At 45.1% G+C, this 24790-nt stretch overlaps 1 protein-coding gene across 2 annotated transcripts in view; it reads left to right on the forward strand.

Moving 5' to 3' along the window:
• Window positions 1–24790, forward strand: part of ADAMTS17 (ADAM metallopeptidase with thrombospondin type 1 motif 17) — a 395361-nt gene that overhangs the window by 195400 nt on the left and 175171 nt on the right. For both annotated transcript variants that reach the window (XM_043434539.1, XM_043434540.1), the window contains exons 9-10: window positions 11582–11722; window positions 13263–13413. In XM_043434539.1, coding sequence (XP_043290474.1) covers window positions 11582–11722; window positions 13263–13413 — 292 coding nt within the window. The remainder of the gene's footprint in view (window positions 1–11581; window positions 11723–13262; window positions 13414–24790) is intronic.

A 24790-nucleotide genomic window follows, 5' to 3' on the forward strand; every position in this document is an offset into this window, starting at 1 on the left:
TCTTGCAGACTTGTCTGTGATCCCTGCCAGAGTGTGGGTTTCCAGCAGGCAGGGCTGTGTGTGCCCCTCGGTGCTGTCTCCCTGGTACCCTGAAAGTGCCGGTATACAATAGGGCCCACCCAGCTCTTACTGGAAAAAAAGAGTAGCAGCTCTGCCTTACATTGTGCTTAGTCTTCTAGATCAAGAATCACAAAATGATTCCATTTTGAACTGGAAAACCCCTTGAATCCCTGGTTCAAGCCCCTCACTTCCCAGCTAGGAAAACAGTCCTATTGAGTTAGGAACTTTGCCTCAGCTCCCCCAAATAACTGGAGCAGGTCTTTAATATCAACCATGGCCTCTGTCTTTTTGGAGCATCACTCTGTCTACTGTGTTAGACTGTCTTTAGTGTTTACTTTGAGATAGTAGAAGGAAGGCCTCTGAAAATGATTATTTAGAAGAAAGTGCCCTTAAGCTGACCAAGTTTACCTACCTGTGAGCAGTCTATAACTGATGTATCCGATGTGTGAATATTAGTAGTATTTCCATTAGTTTTTGGACTAGGATAAAGGTCCCCATGTTCTAACTTTTTGCATTGTTTGGAAGTCCATCAAAATTCATAAGGTAAGAAATGAGGTATAAAGCTTGAAAGGGAAGAAGCAAAGCAGTAGTGGTTAACTACAAAATGTAGTGGCTAAGTACCTTTTGTAAGGGAATCATCTGACAAACTGTTTGAAGCAGTGAGTATTCATCAGATTGCAAGTCACAAGACATACAGTTATCCATGGTTTTCTTATACATAAGCAGTCATCAGTTGTGGAAGAATAAAAAGCAGACCTTGCTCACAACTTCAACCAAAGATGTGGAATACCCAGGAATGATGCTGATAACAAAAAGAAAAAAGGAAGACCATGATGATACAAACTATAAAACTTTTCCAAAGGGCATTCAAAAAAGCCTGAAAAAATGAAAAGGTGCCCGCATGTCCCTGGATGGCAAGATTAAAAACTACAGTGGTGCTGTTTCTCTCCAAAGTAATCACTACAATTCTAAACTAAAACGTTGTGATTGTTCAGTCTCTAAGTCATGTCTGGCTCTTTGCGACCTCTTACAGAGGCTCCTCTGTCCTCCACTATCTCCTGGAGTTTGCGCAAATTCGTGTCCACTGAGTCGGTGACGCCATCCAACCATCTCATCCCCCACCGCTCCCTTTGCCTTGTGCCTTCAATCTTTCCCAGCATCAGGGTCTTTTTCAGTGAGTTGGCTCTTCACATTAGGCGGCCAAAGTATGGGAGCTTCAGCTTCAGCAACAGTCCTTCCAATGAATATTTAGGGTTGATTTCCTTTAGGATTGACTGGTTTGATCTCCTTGCTGTCCGAGGGATTCTCAAGAGTCTTCTACAGCAGCACAGTTTGAAAGCATCTATTCTTCAGCGCTCAGCCTTCTTTATGGTCCAACTCTCACATCTACTGGAAAAACCATAGCTTTAACTTTGTGTACCTTTATTAGTGAAGTGATATCTCTGCTTTGTAATACACTGTCTAGGTTTGCCACAGCTTTCCTTCCAAGGAGCAAGCATCTTTTAATTTCATGGCTGCAGTCACCATCTGTAGTGATTTTGGAGCCCCCACCCAATAAAATCTATCGCTGTTTCTACTATTTCCCCTTCTATTTGCCATGAAGTGATGGGACTAGATGCCATGATCTTAGTTTTTTTAACGTTGAATTTCAAGCCAGCTTTTTCACTCTCCTCTTTCACCTTCATCAAGAGGCTCTTTAGTTCCTCTTCACTTTCTGAAATTGTAGTGGCAGTGTAGTATCATCTGCATATCTGAGTTTGTTGGTAAATCTCCCAGAAATCTTGATTTCAGTTTGTACACTTGATATGTCAGCAAATTTGGAAAACTCAGCAGTGGCCACAGGACTGGAAAAGGTCAATTTGCATTCCAATCCCAATGAAGGGCAATGCCAAAGAATGGCCAAACTACTGTTCCGTTGCACTCATTTCATGTGCTAGCAAATAGATTCAAGGAGTTAGATCTGATAGACACAGTGCCAGAAGAACTGTTGATGTAGGTTTGCAACACTGCATAGGAGACGGTAACCAAAACTATCCCCAAGAAAAAGAAATGCAACAAAGCAAAATGATTATCTGAGGAGGCCTCACAAATAACTGGGCAAAGAAGAGAAGCGAAAGGCAAAGGAGAAAAAGATATACCCATCTGAATGCAGAGTTCCAAAGAATACCAAAGAGAAATAAGAAAGCCTTCTTAAGTGAACATTGCAAAGAAATAGAGGAAAACAACAGAATGGGAAAGACTAGAGATCTCTTCAAGAAAATTAGAGATACCAAGGGAACATTTCATGCAAAGATGGACACAATAAAGGACAGAAATGGTATGGACCTAACAGAAGCAGAAGATATTAAGAAGAGGTGGCAAGAATACACAGAAGAACTATACAAAAAAGGTCTTAATGACCCAGATAACCACAATGGTGTGGTCACTCACCTAGAGCCAGACATTCTGGAATGTGAAATCAAGTGGGCCTTAGGAAGCTTTACTACAAACAAAGCTAGTGGAGGTGATGGAATTTCAGCTGAGCTATTTCAAATCCTAGAAGATGATGCTGTTAAAGTGCTGCACTTAATATGCCAGCAAATTTGGAAAACTCAGCAGTGGCCACAGGACTGGGAAAGGTCAGTTTTTGTTTCAACCCCAAAGAAGGGCAATGGGAAAGAATGCTCAAACTACCGCACAATTGCTCTCATATCACATGCTAGCAAGGTAACACTCAAAATTCTCCAAGTTAGGCTTCAGCGATGCATGAACTGAGAACTCCCAGATGTTCAAGCTGGATTTTGAAAAGGCAAAGGAACCAGAGATTAAATTGCCAACACCTGTTGGATCACAGCAAAAGCAAGGGTATTCCAGAAAAACATCTATGGCTGCTTCTTTGACTATGCTAAAGCCTTTGACTGTGTGAATCACAACAGACTGTGGAAAATTCTTCAAGATATGTGAATACCAGACCACCTGACCTGCCTCCTGAGAAACCTGTATGCAGGTCAAGAAGCAACAGTTAGAACTGGACATGGGACAGTGGACTGGTTCAAAATTGGGAAAGGAGTACATCAAGGCTATATATTTTCACCCTGTTTATTTAACTTCTGTACATAGTACATCATGCAAAATGCCAGGCTGGATGAAGCACAAGCTGGAATCAAGACTGATGGGAGAATTAGCAATAATCTCACTAGGGTTAATGGCAGAAAGCAAGAATTAGGGTTAATGGCAGAAAGCAAGAGGAACTAAAGCGCCTCTTGATGAAGGTGAAAGAGGAGAGTGAAGTAGCTGGCTTAAAACTCAGCATTCAAAAACTAAGATCATGGCATCCAATCCCATCACTTCATGGCAAATAGATGGGGGAAAAATGAAGGCAGTGACAGAACTTTATTTTCTTGGGCTCCAAAGTCACTTAGGACAGTAACTGCAGCCATGAAATTCAAGGACACTTGCTCCTTGGAAGAAAAGCTTTGACAAACCTAGACAGTGTATTAAAACATGGCAACAAAGGTCCTTATGGTCAAAGCTATGGCTTTTCAAGCAGCCATGTATGGATTTAAGAGTTGGACTATAAAGGAGGCTGAGTGCCAAAGAGTGATGTTTTCGAACTGTGGTGTTAGAGAAGACTCCTGAGAGTCCCTTGAACAGCAAGGAGATGAAACTAGTCAACCTTAAAGGAAATCAACCCTGATTGATTGGAAGGACTGTTGCTCAAGCTGAAGCTCCAATATTTTGGACACCTGATGCAAAGAGGTGACTCACTAGAAAAGACCCTGATGTTGGGAAAAATTGAGGGCAGGTATTATCTACCTGTGATAGAGGATGAGATGGTTGGATGGCATCACCGACTCAATGGACATGAATTTGAGCAAACTCCAGGAGATAGTGGAGGACAGGGAAGCCTGGCGTGCTGCAGGCCATGGGGTTGTAAAGAGTCTAACACAACTGAGCAAATGAACAGCAACATATGCTTGAAAATATGCTCAAAAGTCCTTCAGGCTAGGCTTCAGCAGTACATGAACTGAGAAATTCCAGATGTACAAGCTGGGTTTCAAAGATGAACCAGAGATCAAATTGCCGACATTCGTTGGGTCGTGGAGAAAGCATGGAGTTCCAGAAAAACATTCTCTGCTTCATTGACTGCAGTGAAGTCTTTGACCATGTGGATCACAATAGACTGTGGAAAAGTCTTAAAGAGGTGGAAGTACCAGACCACTTTACCTGTCTCCTGAGAAACCTGTATGCGGGGCAAGAAACAGCAATTAGAACGGGGCATGGAACCACTGACTACTTCACAATTGGGAAAGGAGTGAGACAAGGCTGTGTATTGTCACCCTGCTTATTTAATTTCTATGCAGATTATATCATGCAAGATGCCAGGCTGGATGAATCCCAAACTAAAAGGACTTCTTATGAAACTTGATAAACCAAAATCACATGGAAGAGTAAAGTTCTCCAAAAAGACTAAAGAAAGGAGAGAAGGAGAATTGACTTATTTCTTATGCCTTCATAGAGGCAGTTTTTTCTTTATACTCTGTACCCTTTTCATCTGAATCAGTATTGTCCCCTGTGAAATAGTCACTCACCTTAGGAGGCTGTATCCTTATTTTGTCAGGGTAGCCATCATTCTAAACTTCTTTGGAATTTCAACCTGGAAATAGCTTCAGACACCCCCTCCACATGTCTATAGAATATTTTCCCAGGTCAGAAACCAACTTGGCTGTATGGGTTTGTTTTTTTTTTTGGTAAAATTTGCAGTTGTCATTTGATTTCAAGTCTATGAAAGTGACAACACAGACATTTGCATTCATTGGCTCTGGATGGGCTGTTGGAATGCTCTGAGCAGTGGAGGTGTCACGGGTGGAGGCCAGGAGCCCCCCGAGGAGGTGCTGCTGGTTTTTCGTGTGTTCATGCTGGGGGCCCTCCCCTCATGCCAATGAGACTGTGGGGGAGGGGGCGTCAAGGGTAGTCTGTGCTCTGTGTGCTGGTAAGCTGCTGTGCTGACCTAGGCGCTTGTGCCTGTATCATTGCACAGCTATTAACTGAGCCCTGCCATGGGCCCAGCCTGCTCTGGGAGCCAGTGGAGCAGAGGAGGACGCAACCGTCTCACTGTCCCGACCACATTTGTCTAGGGGCTGGTGAGCCAGTAGGAGCTGTTTGGGCCAAGACAGCTTCTTGCTGAGAGGACCCAGCTGCAGCCCCAGGGCCTGTGTCCCTCAAGTCTTCACCAGCCCCAGCTGCTGGATGCACTGGTAGCTGAACAGGAGTATGGCCCGCTGCTGGGAGACAGGACCGGGGGCTATGCCACAGGCCATCGCCAGCAGCCTCTTCCTCTGAAGGCAGTGCGTGGTGTGGACCGTGACTGTCCTCCCAGCCGTCTGGACGGGGTGACCGCCTGCCAAGAACAGCTGGACTGCTATGGCTTCTGTGAAGCCTCTGTCCAGGGTCCCATTCTCTGAGTGCCGGGCCACACTGGCTAGAGCAGGCGGTTCTATTCAGTTAGCTTGTTGCAGAAGAGAAATGGAATTTAAAGGCATAGGATCGGGAAGATACTGTTCCGTTGGCCATGATCCTCCCGCCCCTTGTTTGTGGCCTCTCTCAGCTCCCTCCTTAACTCGGAGCTCTCTGAGGGCACCTGAGTTTTCAGCTTGGGTGCGGCCAGCCTTCCTTCACTCGGGCATGTGCTTAGAAGCAGCAAGACCCTCCTGTCCTGCAGAGCCCACTGCTCGCCAGGCTCTTTAGTGTCTGCTGGCCCGTATCACCCTCATCTCCATTTCTTCAGAATGTAAACTCCATGGATGCAGGCGCCTGGCCTGCACCAGCCCCTGGCACAGTGTCTAGTCATAGCATTTGAGCCTATTTGTTGAATAGTGAATGAATGACATTAAGTACCATGAGCCCTATTCAGTCATAGACCAGGATGCAGACTCTCAAGGCAGAGCTGGAATTTTCACCCAGGTCAGTCTGACACCAAGCCAGGCCCTTTCAAATACAGCACTCCAGTTATATGTGAAAAGGGGGGTTTCATACCATCCTCTTTGACTATTTATGTATTTTCATCAAAACTATTAGAAAATCAGAGCATGAATGTAGATGTTCAAGCAGAGTCAGGGCGGGCACATGGGGAGAAAAGGAGTTTGAACAGGGGAAGCCTCGGCCTGGAGAGGCATGGTGTCTGCTGTTGTTCACGGGGCCCAGAGCAGTGGTTTTGAGATTAACCTGGCATGTGACCTCAAGCAGATGACTCCAGTTGTGTAGCCCCAAAAGGTGCTCATCAAGAAGGAGGGAAATGACATGGTCACTCCTTTCCCTGTTCTATCCGGAGGCTGTAGAGACATAGCGGTGATGTAAATTAAAAGCACTCAGATAAAATAATAGCCCTGTGTTGCTGCATGTTGTGCAGTTAGGTTCTAAAATAAGGATGAAAGGTGAAAATAGTTCATCAGAACTATCTTTGAAAATCACTTTGGAAGCGCCACGTCAAGACACCAGACACAGCCTGTCTAAAGTTCATCACCCCAGTCTCCCCAACACTGTTGGAAGTGACAGCTGTTTCTCTGAGCATCAAACAAAATTTGAACTTCATGCATCAAGACTCCACACCTTGTGCCCTTGTTGGGTGAAAAATTTGTTTCGTGAAGCGTCAGAGTCACCCTCAGAGTGATGCTGTTCTCACAGAGAGAGGCCTCCAGACCCTGAGAGAAGGGCAGATGGCCGACTCTCTTCTGTCCTCCCAAGGGTGCGTGGTCACATGCATGCTTGCACTTGTACACACACATGCACACTCATTAACCCGAGTAGGGGATAGAATCGCCTGTGCTTTGTTTCCTTTTTCTTTCTCTTTTTATTTCATCCCAATTACCTGAATTAAAAGTTTAAAGCCCATTTGAAATGGATCTTGTGTGTGTAGGTATATGTTTATACACTCACACATGCAAATCCTAGGCAAGACTACTTTGAGGGAAAGTCAGACATGACTCACATAACTGACATCAAAATCCCATCTATGTAAACCCAAGAACATGAGTGTTTTTTGATTTCTGTACTCTGGTTATCTAAGAGAGATATGTACTGTATGCCCTGATGTTCGTTATCCATTTTCACCTACTATGCTGTTATCCTTTTTAGCAAAATGCACTTAACACTAACATTATTTTGGTTATTCTTTATCCATTAGTGATTCAGAACTCCATGGTGTTTGGAGCTTATTTGTATTCTGGGGACCTAGGGTGGAGGCCCTAGGTCTACTCTAGTAGTTGCAGTGTTCCTGAGTCCCTGCAAGTTGATGAGCTCAGTTTCCTATATAAAAATAAAAACAACTTCTCTGAGGTGAGAGAATATGGATGCTGTGTTCCCTATAAATGGGGTTATTGATGATCATGACAATCAACCCTATTGTTCAACCTGTATAAATGAGTGCAGCCTGGTACCCCTGGTGACTTTTAATCCTTGAAGGTAAAGTTTCTGAGTAGCTTTAGGTTGAGGGCAGTCTGGTTCTTGGCACATAGGTAGTGGTAGTAAAGAATTTCCCTTCTAGAGTAATGTTGGAGGTGTTTATTATTATTTTATTAATCAACAGTAATGATCTCCTGGAAACTGCTGTGGGCCTTTCCTGTTATTTCAAATAGTAAACATTTATTGAAAAGGGACAAGCAGGCAGTGTTCCCTGGGGACAGTTGAAGCAGGACTCAAGCCAGCCTCAACCCCTTCCCTGGAGAGACTGCCTTCATGGGAACCTTTTTGGGGTCTTTCATTCCGCCCAAGCACTTATTTCACAAACCCAGCCTAGAGTACTATAAAGGGAGGCAGCCCAGGTCACAAACCTGACATCAAAACACCCAAGCGTCCTCGAGACAGGCTCTGAACCAGGTAAAACCGAAGTTTCCACAATGGCATGGGTACCAGCCCCAGAACACCTAGTATGTCCTGCACCTTCCAGGATTTCAGTGAAGCTAGCAAGGGGGGTGCGTTGCCTTTCAGAATTCCCACATGGTATATATTGGATTTCCTGAAGCAGATTTGGAAGCACCGTGTTCTTTTGTCTTAAGATAAAGTCTACTCAAGGCCATGAAGTCATTGTGTTTGATAAATCTGGACCACATGTGCCATGAGACCCATCTGTGTCCTTAATCTCAGTCACTTAGGGTTAAAGTTGCTGTGTGTGCTTAATGCTACATGTTCTGTTAAATACAATGTTACCACAGACATCAACCTAAAATAACATGAAATTTCTTCAGTCAAGTGATCTTTAACTTGAACTAAAAATAGCCTAAACTGTAGTTTATGTAGACCTCAAATTTCAAAACTCCCACCTAAATGTGAGTTCCTCAGACTGTAAGTTTGTGAAGCTCTTACTTAGCATTTGAACATTTTAAACCAGATCCAGCACCATCTGTATTCGAGGCAAGCTCCAGAAACCTGAGAACGGCACTCCTCGCTGATCCTGCTGACTAGAACATTCCTTAGGGAAGTCCCTCTCTGGGGGCTGGCACCATGAACCACTAACACAACGCCCTGTGGGCATACAGGTGTCAAGAGCACAGTCAGCTTTTCTGAGCGCTTTGGTGGACATAGTTTTGTCTCCAGAGAGACCAGGCTCTCTGGCCAGTGGAGTCTGGCATATGGGCAAAAGAACCTCTTTGATTTTACAAGCAGCTTGACCACGGGGAAGAAAGTTGGAAGTAAGTCACAAGTGAAACATTCCTCCATACGTGGCAAAGCCATTCTGCCAGGGCTTGGCTGTCTTCCGACTGTGGTTTCCCAAACGGCAAGGAGCGTCTGGGGGCCGCTCAGGATGTCCCAGCTTGGGATGTGGGAGGGGGGTTAGGATCCCGGGTTGAGTCTCCCTGGGATTGGATTCTCCAGGGGGGCAATGACACAGTTTGACCTGCTCCACATTCTGTGCTCACACTTTGTCCTTAGTGATGGAATTCGGAGCCACTTTTTTCATGAGACCTTCTATTTCTGTAACCTCTACACCAGAGTTCCCTGGAAGCCATCAACATTTTCAGATCTACCCATTTGAAAGTTCTATCACTTGTTTTATTTATAGATATCATATCAAACCCTAAATCAAATTTAAGGTGACTTAATATCTTTTGCAGTCAGTTCCTCTCTTTCCTGAAACAAAGAGATGGATATATATATGTGTGTGTGTGTATAGATAAAGGTATGAAAAGTGAAGTGAAAGTTGCTCAGTCGTGTCTGACTCTTTGCAACCCCATGGACTACACAGTCCATGGAATTCTCCAGGCCAGAATCCTGGAGTGGGTAGTCTTTCCATTCTCCAGGGGATGTTCCCAACCCAGGGATCGAACACAGGTCTCCCGCATTGCAGGCAGATTCTTTATCAGTTGAGCCACAGATAACAAGCAGGAAAAAGAAAGTAAAAACCTGAGTAATACCATTGGAAAATTATCCTTATTGGTCAGATGTATCTGATAATTTCTAGGCTCTCTACTTAACTGTAATTGGATGGATTCTTGGCATTGAGGCAGGAAAACAAGATTGCATCTACCCAGAGATGGTTTTCATTGTTTTGTTGAGCAGGCCGCTGCCCTAGACCAGCACAGCTACTGTGGATGTGGATCCTCCAATTTTTTGATGTTTTCTCCTGCATCAAATAGTTAATCCATTTGATAAATATTTATAGAGTACTTGCTCTTTGTCAGTCGTGGGTGGACAGGCTGGGATGGAAAGCTGTGCTGAGGGCACCTGGTGGGGTGGAAGAGCCCATGGGAAATCCCAGGAGCAGTCATTTTTCAGGGAGAGGTTTGGCAGGAGAGGCCTGGACTGAGGGGAAGGGGGTGCCAATGTGTAGGCGGCACCGCAGAAACCTTCCTGTCTGACAGGATAGCAGGGTAGTGGTTGGTCAGCTGAGCCATTAACGGAAAAACTGGGTCAGAAGGGGAAATGCAAAGAAATTATACTTAGGTTCTTAAACATTTGGCCATTTTGTTTTGACTTAAGTAATGAAAACATTCATTTTGTCACCAATTTTGTGGTGGGAGCGAAAGCCTTTTCTCTGAGGGAAGCTGACTGGGGCTTCCCATCACCTTCCTCACAGAAACCACAACTATAGTGTGATGAGCTTGAGTTCAGTGTCTTTTTTTTCTTTTCTTTTCTTTTTTTAGATTCAGCAGACCTTGAAAGACCCTTGTGATACAGTCTAAGGGCAGATTTTTATGATTTTTTCCTCAACTTTTACTGTTGTCTTGCCCACACCCAGCTTGGCAGCAGCCTAGTTTAGCTTCTAGCTAAATTGCTTTTCATGAAAACTTTACTTTTATGCTCATATTACGCTGGTTAACATAACATGTAACCACATGTATTGATTGAAATAACAAGTATTATAAATATCTTTGAGTATAAATTCAGTTTACCTTTGGTATGCATGCCCTCAACTATAGGAACGGACCTGCTGGGTGACCAGAGGGGGCCCTGCTCACCTGGAGCAGGAGCTCGGGTGCCAGGCCCTGTTGTTCCAGCGATGGGAGCGGGGTCAGCTCCCCAGTTTCATGTGGGGGTGGCCAAGGTAGCCTCTCTGTACAGGAACACCGAGTGGTGAGAGAACCGAGTGGAGTGAGAACACAGAAGAACTGACGAAAGATGGTTGGAGGCATGTGAGGAGAACTGGGAGAAATAAGGCTGCAGAGGCGCGTTTACAACCTCTTGGCGTAGTCAGCTCTGTTTGGGTCTGTCTCCTCTCCCAGGCTGATTTGATGGCTTATTATGCCCAATGTATCTTCTCTTTCTAGGCCGTTTCTGGCCCTTGAGAAACCTCTCTTAAATATGTTTGAAGGAAGGAGCATGTATGTGTTTTCCAGGGGGCTGTTGACAAAGAGTGAGCAACCCTTACGCACTCTCTGGCCTGGAGGTCACGGGTCAGCAGACGGTGGGCCATCTGATCACCAGTGTTCTGTTCCTCAGCTTCCCCTCACTGCCAGCCTGTTTGTGAACTGAGACCATTGTTCCGCTTACTTTACAGTTAGCCTCCCTCATCTACATCAGCATCCTGTTTTCTTCCAGGTACAACTGGGTGGGGAAGGAGATAGGTCTGATCTTGGTGGACCCAGGTATAGTGATGTGAATCAAAAGCCATGAGTGTTCATGAGTTTTCATAAGTCAGAGTCTTGGCTGGCACCAGCCCTTAGCATAGTGACTTCTCTGCAGGCAGTGAGATACTGAAGCATTACACTGGGATATGTTAGTGTGGAAAAGCAAGTCTAACCATCAGAAGAACTCTAATATTGCATTTAATATAATTGGTTCACTCATTTATCATTCATTTGTTAGGTGAATGCTGTTGGTTACATGGTCGATTAGTTTCCGCTCACTGAGTAAGCGAGTCATCACCCTCACTCTTTCTCTTTAAGCTCGTGACTCGCGGTCTGCTCTGAGAATGGCAGGGAAGCAGGCGTCTCCTGTGCTACTGTGTGTGACTGAGCTGTGATCTAGGTGGGCACAGGGTGCTGGCGTCCGGGCCAGGAGATGAGAAGCCTGTAATGAGCGCCCTCTCCCCCTCTCCCTCGGGCAGCTTGGGGATGAACCACGACGATGACCACTCCTCCTGCGCTGGCAGGTCCCACATCATGTCGGGAGAGTGGGTGAAAGGCCGGAGCCCCAGCGACCTCTCCTGGTCCTCCTGCAGTCGAGATGACCTCGAGAACTTCCTCAAGTAAGTCCTCAAATCATTCTGTACCATCAGTACAGTAGAACGTGCTACAATACTTCCTATAGCACAGTAGTCGGGGTATCAGCCAGTAGGAGCAGAAGTGAATCTCCTCCAGTTCAGCTGGAGAGACTTCCTTCCAGGCATGTGTCTGGTATGACGTTGGCCAACCCGCTGCTGGTCACAAATTTTATCAATGGAAATGTCATGCAGTGACCATATCTTGTCAAGGTTTTATTTCACTTCTCTTCATCATTTTGACCAAGAGTGGGCACCACCCTAGTGGCACCCCTGGCTGCTGTAGAACTGGATGCTTCCCCAAAGCTCAGGCTGCTTCCCTGGATGGAAGTCCATTTGCTGGGAGGAGGGCTTGCTTTACCTTCCTCACATGTGGGGCTAGGACGGGTTTATCTCAGAACCACTTTCTTTCCAGAATGTGTCTGCCTTACTCCGTTCTCAGATTTCAGTGGAAGAATTAGCTATCTGATGTCAGACCTCTGTCAAATAGAGTCTGTACTCAAGTACTATGTGCGTCCCTTAGTGTCAGGACCTCAGGGCTGAACTTATAGGTTTGACAGGCAGACCCCAATTGCTTTACCACTTAACTGCATCATCTGTACCCACCACGGAGACGGAAAGGGTCAGTGAGTCTCTGCTATACACAGAGCTTTATAGTCCTGTAACACAGTGGAGTGCTCAGTGAACTCAGGATGGAGGATCAAAGGGATCATTCTGGCTTCTGTCCTCATCCTGGGTCTTCTTTTATGATGTTTCCTGTAGCTGGGAAACTAAGGGCTTAAAAATGGCCTTGTTAGTTTTAATATAGTCAGCCTGTGTGTATTGCGTGCATGCAACTCTTTTCTTCAAGAATCTTGGCAAGAGGCTGGGTTTTCTTTTTCCTACCATCTGCCTTGTTTTAGGAATTGAAAAATAAAAGCATTTAAGTATTTAACTCCTAAAGGAGCCTCAGCCATACCACCCCCCAGTTGTTTGTCAGAGCTGTTCTCAACATCTCGGAACATTTCTGTCCTGGTTGAAATCCTCAAGTCTTTTGCATGGCGTGCCACCAGCCAGCTTTCATGGCCAGGTAGGGCACCTGGACTAGCCAGTGTCCAGAACCTGACAGACCCCGCCCCTAAGAAAGTCTGCAGAATTGGAAATAAGCTTGCCTGCTTGATTGTTTGCTTATTTATTTAAAAGCAAAATAACCCTAACTCCAATTTTTTCTTGATTCATTCTGAGAACATATCATAGCAATCTATTTCAAAAGCATTTTCATCCAAGAAAGCACTCAGACTCCCCAAGAAAAATACAGTGCTATGTGGGTGATGTGCCCGGGCCACTTCTTGTTGCCCTGCTCTCATGGCCTCCCGAGTAAAGATCTGCATTCAGCTATCTGGAAAAGAGCAAAGGTGTAGTCCTGTGTCCGGTGCTTGGTCATCTCCCCATAAATGACTTGGAGAGTGCTGCTGCTTAGTTACTGGCAGAGTAGAACAAAAACCTGGGAGGTACCTTTGCAAACCAACTCTCCGCTTGGCTGTTTCAGGTCGAAAGTCAGCACCTGTTTGCTGGTCACAGACCCCAGGAGCCAGCACGCGGTGCGCCTGCCCCACAAGCTGCCAGGCATGCACTACAGTGCCAACGAGCAGTGCCAGATCCTCTTTGGCACCAATGCCACCTTCTGCAGAAACATGGAGGTAAGCTGCCTCGGGAGGGGAGGGCTGGCTCGGGCAGGAGCATCTGGCTTCTGTTGGTGGATACAGGTATTTACAGTCCACACACACACATATACATGTATATGCATACATGCATGCACGGAGCACCCAGTGTGAGTCACACATGCACACACACATACTGTCTTACACAGGCAGCTTTGCAAGGGGGTGGTTCAGAGTTACGGCTGACACTAAGAGCCTAATATCTTGTTTTGTTTTGTTTTTTAATATAGAGGTCTTTCTTTCTTTGTAATATTAAGACATGGTAATATTAAGACACTGAGAAGAAAGTTAATGAGTCTGCTCCTCCTGGAGGTGATGCATTGTTGTCTGATACCAAATCCTCATAGACAGAGAAAAGAGCTAAAAACTACTGGATGTTGAAGGGTGTCATATGGAGAGCATTTAGCAAATGATAAATTGATTATATGATAATAGTGTTAATTACCCCATTAAAATGTTATCATTTTCCGAGCAGTGCCCACGTGTTTTGCCCTAAAGCTTCCAACGTGCCTGATCCCAGTGAACGATTACCACAGACTCCCCAGGTTACTCTCCCCAGGGTACAGATGGTAACACCAAGCCTCAGGGATGAAAGGGGTGAACTGATCATTCAGAATGGCTTGGCCAGGAAGTAAGTAGAGGAAGGATTTGACTCAAGTCTGTTCACCCCCAGAGCACACACTTTCTGACCATGCTGCAGATAGCAGGGCCCCTTCTGTGGGTGGAAATACGCCAAGAAGGATGTGTTGCCGTCCCTGGGAGAGGCCAGAGCAGCCTGCGGTCCAGCCGGAAGTTGGCAGCTGGCTCAGGAGAGGGGCAGAGCCAGAGTCATTGTGGGGCAGGAGGGCCAGCTCGGGATGAGTGGGACTCAGGAGCCACCCAGCGGCAGTCAGCCTGGAGCTCAGGGCAGTATCTAGTCTGAGGGAGGCAGCCTGCAGGGCTGGGCAGGTGCCCAGAGCAAGAACTCAGGATGGGAGCAACTCCAAGATAGCCCGGGACTGTGCCTTCAGAATGAGACCTCTGGCGGGATCCTGGCCAGCCCAGCAGGTCAGCCTGGACCCCGGGAGGCGGGCTGCTGCCTCTTGAGCATTTCCTGGCTGTGTGTGAATTGGTTCAGGAAGTCTGGGTGGAATCCGCAGGGGGGACACTGCCTGCCGTTGTTCAGGGTGTGGAAGAGGGCTGTGCCTGACGACCAGACCAGCGCCTCCTGCCTGCTGTTTCCTCAAAGGGCGTTTATCCGCAGAGTTGTCTAGAATCTTTTTCTCCCATTCCCCTGTGGAGGTGTCAGCAAGGGTCCCTTCCAGGCCCTGGTAACAGGAAGCTGCCTCCCGTTTCACATCCAGCCACGGCTGGGTTGAAGGACACCTCTCTGGGAAGACGGGACCAGTCCCAGGATCTAATCAACCCCAGTGGTCTGCCGCTGTGTCCAGCGCTCACCATCTGCCTTGATGTTAAGGCCTGACTGTTCATGTACCATATGCTGGCCAAGAGGCCTGCCCTTAAAGTTCGTGCTGGCACAGAACTCCTGGAGAGGGCAGGTTTCAGATGGCCCTTTGGTGCTGCGGTGGCAGCAGGAGATCTGTGTGCATGGTATGCTAGAGGAGGACCCTGAGCATTCAAGAAGGGTAGGAGTGCCCGGGCACCCAAGCGGGAGAAAAGGGAAGCACCCAGCTGAGTCAGTGCACATGCCTTGGCCACTCTGCCCACTGTGGAGTATGCCCTGCCCCGAAGACCAGGCTGCACTGGCCCCACGGGCGAGCAGGATTGACAGGTGGGAGCTGGACACAGGCTGCCCTGAGATACTGGCTTCTAGGAGCCAGACTGTTGCATACCAGTTGGGTCAGCAGTGATGACAGGAAGGGTGTACAACTCCTGGAGGCTCATGATCCACCAGGCTAGACTCTTTCTTGCATTGTCACATGAAACCCTGACGGTACCCCTCAAGGGCAAGAGCTTTGAACCCCACTTAACAGATAAAAAGTAGAGGCTAGGTGATGGACCAAGGTCACTCAGCCAGAAAGGGATGGGCCAGAGACCAAGCACAGATGTGACTATTCCTATAGGAGAAAAGGCAGGCTCTGTTTATTCAAAGACAGATTCCAAAAGAGAGGAAGGTGACTTGGTATTTTATTTTCTTTGTTGGCATCTTTTTGCTCCAAGAGGACAGTGAGAGAGCAGCAAGTCATGATCAGCTTAGCTTCTCTCTTGAAGCTCAAAATATGGCTACATAAAGTGAGATCTTTTTGCTTTGTAAGTTACAGTGCACCTGAGCGTTTATTCCTGCAGCTCACCAAGAACCACGAAATATGCTTTCCTGCTTGCCTTTTCTCTGAGAATTCCACCAATACCAAAACAAAGTTGGCATTTTTCTCCCCAAATCCTAGCAGTGTTACTGACCAGAGTTCTTGGCCTCTTTAATCAATAGAAATTGATCAGAGGCCAAACAAGAAATTCAGGCAAGGCTTTATTTATTGGGGCCCCTGCTGCAGCAGGGGGAACAACTAACAGGTTCCCATGCTTGCTTGCTTCCTGAGGGTTCCTTATGTGGAGCGAGCAGTGTGTCCAGGGGTTGGGCTGGAGGGGTGGTTCAGGTGACTGGCCCACCCCTTAGGTGGTGCTGAGTGCAGGGGGATGAGCAGTGCCCTGATTTTGTTCTCAACACCCTGTGTTTGCTGCTGGCTCTTCAGAAGTGGCAGTTGGGTTTTGTTTTGGGTTTTTCTTTAACAGTTCTCTGTCTTGCTGACCAATATGCTCCAGCTGCACATATACGTGGTTATTTTTAGTCCCTTGTACTTTTTGTATTTTGTTACTTGAGGAGACGTTCCTCCAGGTGCAGGCACTGCAGCAGAGGCGCCCAGGTGCCAGGCCCTAGCCTGTCTCAGCAGGAGCGACTCCTTAGGGGCATGGAGGTGCGTCCGCGAGCTCAGCTGGCTGGGCGTCAGCCTCAGCTCGTGCTGATCGTCCTGCTTACAAGGCTGGTGGTGCCTCCTTTGGCATGACTCTACCAGTTAGAAAGCAGTAACTTCTCACACTGGAAAAGAGGTCACACTAATGCCAGAGATGTGCTGGCGGAGGAGACAGACAGTTGCCTGCTGGGACCCAGGCCTTGGGGAATGTTGCCCCCGGCTGGGGCAGATCGTCGGAGAGCCCCGGGCACCACCCTGGGACTCTCAGGCTCACTTTACCAGCGTTTTGCTTGTTTGTGCACTTGTAGGTCTGTTTCAGTTGATGTTCAGTGTGATAGGCACACATGTTGAACTGTTCCTTTCTTCCTGCAAAACTGACTCTGTGCTGGGGTGAGCCCCGACCTTCCTCCTGATCCTCATCCCCTTGTTATCTCCCTTTCATCTACTCTGTTCCGGTTCTGCTTGCCTTCCTGCTCTCCCTCAAACCGAAAAGCCTGCTCCCAGCGGGGATGCACTGTGCTTCCTGCTGTTCCCTCTACCTGGACGCTCTTCTCTCAGTTGTCCATGTGACTGGGCCCCTCATTTTGAGTTCGTTTGCTCAGATGTAACCTTCTCAGGGAAGCCTACTGCCCTATATAAATTTGCCATCTGGTAACTCCCCCCATCACCTTTGCAGTACCCAGATCTCCTGATCCCCTAAGGGAAAACATTTCTTTTATAAACTTACCTTTTAACATGCTATATAATTTGCTTGTTTACATGACTATTGCTTTTTAATATTTATTTATTTAGCTGCATCCGGTCTTAGATATGCCATGTGGTGGAAAGAACTCTGGTTGTGGTGTGCAGGTTCAGTAGGTCTGGTGCACAGGCGTAGTTGCTCTGTGGCATGTGGGATCTTCCTCAACAAGGGATTAAACCTGCGTCCCTTGCATTGCAGGGCGGATTCTTAACCATTGGACCACCAGTGATGTCCCCGTGACTATTGTTTTCTATTGTTTTGATAATCTCCCTCTTCTAGCTTTTAAATCCTTCCAGGACAAGAATCTTACTTTTCCACACTATTATTTTACAAATGCCTTGGTCAGTACCTGGAACATAGTAGGTGTTCAATAAGTATATGTTGTTCTGAGATCCGTTCATGAACCTAACAGTAAATTTAAGTTCTTATGTTAACCCAACCACTGATGAAACTGTAGACAAGCTCACAGGTGAGGAAGAAACCCTTACAGGCCTCCTCATATAGTGAATTGGCTCTCTAAGCCCGAGTCCACATTTATCCATCTAGTTCCCCAACATACATGTTAGACTCTATCAAATATCTTGCAGGGGTTTATATGGACCTTTCCTGTGGCTTCCTCCCAGGACAGTGTAAATCTGGTAGTGAAGAACTGCAGCCTGCTTCTTAGTGGCCATCTCTCTTTGTGCATTAATGAAAATCATTGTTAAAATATGAGACTCCTGGTGAGTTAATACATGTAAGATACTGAGAACTGGGTCTGTCACAAAGTAAGCATCCAATCCTTTGAGCTGATACATATGTTGCTATTACCTTCCTGGATAACCCTGGTTCCTATCTTGGATGTGTAGAGGGGGGAGCACAGAACTAATCTATCTGTGTACATCTCTAGGATCAGTACTTCTCTATATTGAATTCCTCAGGGCCATGAAAATTTAAGCATTATGTAAAACTCCAGAGACATTCAGCACCAACCAGTAAGGTCTTGTAATCCAAAGCCAAATCGATATTTATAACCATTATTATCCTTAAATGCCCTTGAGGATTGAAATGGATATCATGTAATGAACTGATTATGGTCCCAACATTGCTTTTAAATTTGTCGTCCTGACATCTGCCTTTAGCCAAGATGGAGTGTCAGGGACCAGATTTATCTTCCCACCTGAAACAATTAGGAAATCAGACAAAATATATGAAATAATGATTTTCAAGACAATGGCCATAAAGGAAGGAAGGACCGTGATCCTTGGGAGATATGAAATGAATGAGATTGTCCTGGCTTACTGCCTGGGCAGTCTCCAGGCTGCGGCACAGGGAGGGTGGGCTGTGAAGCAGCAGGCTTCATGAGTTGGAGAAACAGAGCCAGAAGTCCTAGGAGGCTGGGGCAGCTAGGATTCCCAGAGCAGAGTTCCACAGACGAAACCACGTTACAAAGAGAGAACCTCAGAGGTCTGCCCAGGATCTGCAGGAGTCTTCAGCTTAGTGCTGAGAAACACATGTGTGTGAGAAACTACCCAAGGCCAAGAAAAGAGCCCTCTGAAGGTATTAGAGGGAACAGGCTCTGAGGTGCACAGGGGCATCAGGTAGAGGACACAGAGGGTGCTGTATCAGCAGCGTGGCAGAACTAACCCCACACTAAATGCTGGCCTGCTCGCACCCAAGAAACCTTTAAAGCGAAATCTGAAAGGATCAAGTTGTTTCCAAGTAACTTAGCCAAGCCGTAGAACAAAGCTCAGAAACATTTATAGAAATACAAAACCAACACTTAGTAAAATAAAATTCACAATGTCTAGCATCAAATAAAAAATCACCAGGCCTTCAAAGGAGAAGGAAAATACATCCATAACGAGTAGAAAAATCCATCAAAACTGACCTAGAAATGACACAGGTTATAGAATTAGTAGAGAAACGTATTAAAACAATAATTATAACCATATTCCAGGTTCATGAATGTAGCACAAAGAAAGACTGAATGTGTTAAGTAGAGATATGGAAGATATGGAAAAGATCCTACTGGGACTTCTAGAAATGAAAACTATAATATTTAAGTTGAAAGATACCCTGCTTGAGATTTCTCGCAAATGAAAATTGCAGAAGAGATGACTGCTAAAGACAAAGCATTTGAAACTACCCAAAGTGAAACACAAAGAGAAAAAAGACTGAACACAAAAAGAACTGTGGGACTTCGGGTGGCCTAAGAAATATGCAGTTGATGTTCTGAAGGAGGTGACACAGGATTAAAATCATATTTAAAGAAATAACAGAAGGAGGACCTTCAAGATGGCGGAGGAGTAGGGCAGGGCAAACTCCTCCCCCACAAATATATCAAAAAATCACCTGCATGTAGAAGAACTCCCACAGAACATCTTCTGAATGCTGGCAGAGGACTCCAGACTTCCAGAAAGGCAAACCAATCTCATGGGGTGAGGTAGGGCACAAGATAGAGACTAAAAGGGAGACAAAGGATTTGGGGATGGGGTCCTGTGCCCCAGGGGAGGGAAGTCCTGAAGGAGGGGAGATTTCCACATACTAGGAAAACCCCCTCACAGGCAGGGTCGGGGGGAGCTTTGGAGCCGCTAATGGGAGGACAGTGCAGCAAGACAGCTGCTCCAAAGGCAAAACAGAGAAAATTCACCACAGGAGTCGCACCAAACGGCACTTGCCACCTGGGAACTGGCTCAAGCACTCCTGCCCACAGTAACTGGGGGCTAAGTGTGGAGGCCCAGGCTTCGGGGGTCGGGCCTCAGGGAGAGGGCCCGGGCCAACTGCCAGGGAGGTACTCTGGGGGCTGGCACTGCACAGCAGAGGCAGACCGGGGGAGCTCTGCGTCCACCACAGAAACAAAGGATTGCTCCCACGGGAAGGCTCCAACGCTGCCCTTTGATTCTGCGCCGTCACAGAAAGAGGGACCCTGCCCAGGCAGATGCCAGAGAAGGGCGAGCTGGCTGTGGTCTGTGGTCCCAGAGGCAAGCAGGCAGGCGCAGCGCCAGAGGCTGAAGGCAAGGGCCGTCTATGGCCTCAGTCCCAGAGGTCGCAACGACCACCACGCTGTGAGCAGCTGCGAGTTGCCCCCAACGTCTTGCTGGGTGCCTGAGTGGCTTGGCTCTGCCAAGGCCCCCACAACTCAGGACCGACTTCCCTGGGGAAGCGTATGCCCCCCTCAGACTGGGGAGACACCCTGCGCAGCCCCACCGCAGTGAGCACTACCAACACACTCCCTCCCCAGCACAGCCAAGCCGCTGAGCCCGAATGAGCAGCTACTTTCACCTGCTCGTGTCTGGGCAGTGAACAGACATGGAATAGAGGCTTGAAAGCAAAGGAGGGCCCCAAACCAAGCAGAACACCAGGGGCTGCATGAGCAAAGGAAAGAAAGGGAGACCATCCCAGAGTTTACAGCTGCAGCGGTTTGGATTCCAGCATTTGGCCTGAGCCTGTCCTTTAGGGGTGGCTGTAGACTTTGAGAGCAAGTACAAACTGGACCAAGACAAGACCCAAGTCTGAGCAGACCCCACACCGCCCAAAACAGGTCCACAGATCTTCCTACAGATCTTCCTAGATATATTGGAGGACTTTCTGAGTAGGCAAATCAACTGGACCAGGAAAACAGAGAAATTATTTGGACATTCCTCTCACTACCACTCTCTATATATTCCACCCCCCTGTTTTTCCCCCTTTATATTTTATCTTCTTAAACTGTCCTGATGTGGTTCTTTATTACTCCTTCAATTTTTAAAAATTTATTTATTTTTTAATTGAAGGATAATTGCTTTACAGAATTTTGTTGTTTTCTGTCAAACCTCAGTATGAATCAGCCATAGGTATACATATATCCCCTCCCCTTTGAACCTCCCTCCCATCTCCCTCCCCATGCCACCCCTCTAGGTTGACACAGAGCCCCTGTTTGAGTTTCCTGAGGCATACAGCAAATTCCCATTGGCTATCTGTTTTACATATGGTGATGTAAGTTTCCATGTTATTCTTTCCATACATCTTACCCTCTCCTCCCCTCTCCCCATGTCCATGAGTCTATTCTCTATGTCTGTTTCTCCATTGCTGCCTGTAAATAAATTCTTCAGTACCATTTTTCTAGATTCCGTATATGTGCATTAGAATACTATATTTATCTTTCTCTTTCTGACTCACTTCCCTCTGTACAATAGGCTTTAGGTTCATCCACCACATCAGAACTGACTCAAATGCATTCCTTTTTATGGCTGAGTAATATTCCATTATGTATATATACCACAACTTCTTTATCCATTCATCTGTCAATGAACATCTAGGTAGCCTCCATGTTCTAGCTATTGTAAATAGTGTTGCAGTGAACAATGGGATACTTGTGTCTTTTTCAATTTTTCTTTCCTCAGGGTATATGCTTAGGAGTGGGATTACTGGATTATATGGTGGTTTTATTCCTAGATTTTTTAAGGAATCTTCATATCGTCTTCAACAGTGGCTGTATCAATTTACATTCCCACCAACAGTGCAAGAGCATTCCGTTTTCTCCACATGCTCTCCAGCATTTATTGTTTGTAGACTTTTTGATGATGGCGATTCTGAGTGTGAGGTGATACCTCATTGTAGTTTTGATTTGCATTTCTCTAATAATGAGTGATGTTGAGCATCTTTTCATGTGTTTGTTAGCCATCTGTTTGTCTTCTTTGGAGAAATGTCTATTTAGGTCTTTTCCCCACTGTTTGATTGGGTTGTTTGTTTTTCTGGTATTGAGTTGTATGAGCTGCGTATATATTTTGGAAATTAATCCTTTGTCTGTTGTTTCATTTGCTATTATTTTTACCCATTCTGAGGGTTATCTTTTCACCTTGCTTATAGTTTCCTTTGCTGTGCAAAAGCTTTTAAGTTTAATCAGGTCCCACTTGTTTACTTTTGTTTTTATTTCCATTGCTTTAGGAGGTGGGTCATAGAGGATCTTGCTTTGATTTATGTCATCGAGTGTTCTGCCTATGTTTTCCCCTAAGAGTTTTATAGTTTCTGGTCTTACATTTAGGTCTTTAATCCATTTTGAGTTTATTTTTGTGTATGGTGTTAGGACGTGTTCTAATTTCATTCTTCTACATGTAACTGTTGAGTTTTCCCAGTAATATTTATTGAAGAGGCTGTCTTTGCCCCATATATATTCTTGTCTCCTTTGTCAAGAATAAGGTACCCATAGGTTCATGGGTTTATTTCTGGGCTTTCTATCTTGTTCCATTGGTCTATATTTCTGTTTTTGTGCCAGTACCATACTGTCTTGATGACTGTAGCTTTGTAGTATAATCTGAAGTCAGGAAGCTTGATTTCTCCAGCTGAATTCTTCTTTCTCAAGACTGCTTTGGCAATTTGGAGTCTTTTGTGTTTCCATATGAATTGTGAAATTTTTTGTTCTAGTTCTATGAAAAATACCATTGGTAATTTGATAGGGATCACATTGAATCTGTAGATTGCATTTGGTAGTATAGTCATTTTCACAATATTGATTCTTCCTACCCAGGAACATGGGATATCTCTCTATCTTTTATGTCATCTTTGATTTCTTTCATCAGTGTCTTATAATTTTCTGTATATAGTTCTTTTCTCACCTTAGGTAAGTTTATTCCTAGATATTTTGTTCTTTTTGTTGCAATGGTGAATGGGATTGATTCCTTAATTTCTTTTTCTGATTTTTCATTGTTAGGATATAGAAATGCAAGTGATTTCTGTGTATTGATTTTGTATCATGTGACTTTGCTAAATTGATTGATTCAGTTCAGTTCAGTCACTCAGTCATGTCCGACTCTTTGCGACCCCATGAATCGCAGCATGCCAGGCCTCCCTGTCCATCACCAACTCCCGGAGTCCACCCAAACCCATGTCCATCGAGTCGGTGATGCCATCCAGCTATCTCATCCTCTGTCGTCCCCTTCTCCTCCTGCCCCCAATCCTTCCCAGCATTAGAGTCTTTACCAATGAGTCAACTCTTCACATGAGGTGGCCAGTGTATTGGAGTTTCAGCTTCATCATCAGTCCTTCCAATGAACACCCAGGACTGATCTCCTTTAGGATGGATTGGTTGGATCTCCTTGCAGTCCAAGGGACTCTCAAGAGTCTTCTCCAACACCACAGTTAAAAAGCATCAATTCTTCAGCACTCAGCTTTCTTCACCGTCCAACTCTCACATCCATACATGACTACTGGAAAACTCATAGCCTTGACTAGACGGACCTTTGTTGGCAAAGTAATGTCTCTGCTTTTAAATATGCTGTCTAGGTTGGTCATAACTTTCATTCCAAAAATTCATTGATTAGCTCTAGTAATTTTCTGATAGTATCTTTAAGGTTTACTATGTACAGTATCATGTCATCTACAAATAGTGAGAGCTTTACTTCTACTTTCTGATCTGGATTCCTTTTATTTCTTTTTCTTCTCTGATTGCCATTGCTAGGACTTCCAAAACTGTGATGAATAATAGTGGTGAAAGTGGACACCCTTGTCTTTTTCATGATCTTTGGGGGAATGCTTTTCATTTTTCACCATTGAGAATAATGTTTGCTATAGGCTTATCATATATGGCTTTTACTATATTGAGGTAGATTCCTTCTATGCCCATTTTTGGAAGAGTTTTAATCATAAATGGGTGCTGAATTTTGTCAAAGGCTTTTCTTGCATCTGTTGACATTATCATGTTTTTTATCTTTCAATTTGTTACTGTGGTATATCACATTGATTGATTTGCATATATTGAAGAATCCTTGTGTTCTCGGGATAAACCCAACTTGATCATGGTGTATGAGCTTTTTAATGTGTTCTTGAATTCTGTTTGCTAAAATTTTGTTGAGGATTTTTGCATCTATGTTCATCAGTGATATTGGCCTGTATTTTTCTTTTTTTGTGTTGTCTTTATCTGGTTTTGGTATTGGGGTGATGGTGGCTTCATAGAATGAGTTTGGAAGTGTTCCTTCCTGTACAATTTTTTGAAAGAGTTTTAGAAGGATAGGCATTAACTCTTCTCTGAATGTTTGATAGAATTCTCCTGTGAAGCCATCTGGTCCTGGACTTTTGTTTTGGGGAGATTTTTTTATCACAGCTTCAATTTCAGTGCTTGTAATTGGGTTGTTCATAATTTCTACTTCTTCCTGGTTCAGTCTTGGAAGAATGAACTTTTCTAAGAATCTGTCCATTTCTTCCAGGGTATCCATTTTATTGCCATATAGTTGTTCATAATAGTCTCTTATAATCCTTTGTATTTCTGCATTGTCTATTGTAACCTCTCCTTTTTCATTTCTAATTTTGATTTGATTCTTTTTTTTTCTTGATGAGTCTGGCTAAAGGTTTGTCAGTTTTGTTTATCTTCTCAAAGAACCAGCTTTTAGTTTTATTAATCTTTACTATTGTTTCTTTTATTTCTTTTTCACTGATTAATGCTCTGATCCTTATGATTTCTTTCCTTCTCCTAATTTGGGGGGATTTTTTGTTATTTTTTTTCCAGTTAAATTAGGTGTTGTTTATTCGATGTTTTCTTGTTTCTTGAGGTAGGATTGTATTGCTATAAACTTCCCTCTTAGAACTGCTTTTGCTGCATCCCATAGGTTTTAAGTTATGTTTTCATTGTCATTTGTTTCTAGAAATTGTTTTATTTCCCCTTTGATTTCTTCAGTAACCTGTTGGTTATTTAGAAATGTATTGTTTAATCTCCATGTGTTTGTGTTTTTTACAGTGGTTTTGTGTGTGTGTG

The sequence above is a fragment of the Cervus canadensis genome, chromosome 17 (genome assembly GCF_019320065.1).
Source record: "Cervus canadensis isolate Bull #8, Minnesota chromosome 17, ASM1932006v1, whole genome shotgun sequence".
In the NCBI taxonomy this organism is placed as follows: domain Eukaryota; kingdom Metazoa; phylum Chordata; class Mammalia; order Artiodactyla; family Cervidae; genus Cervus; species Cervus canadensis.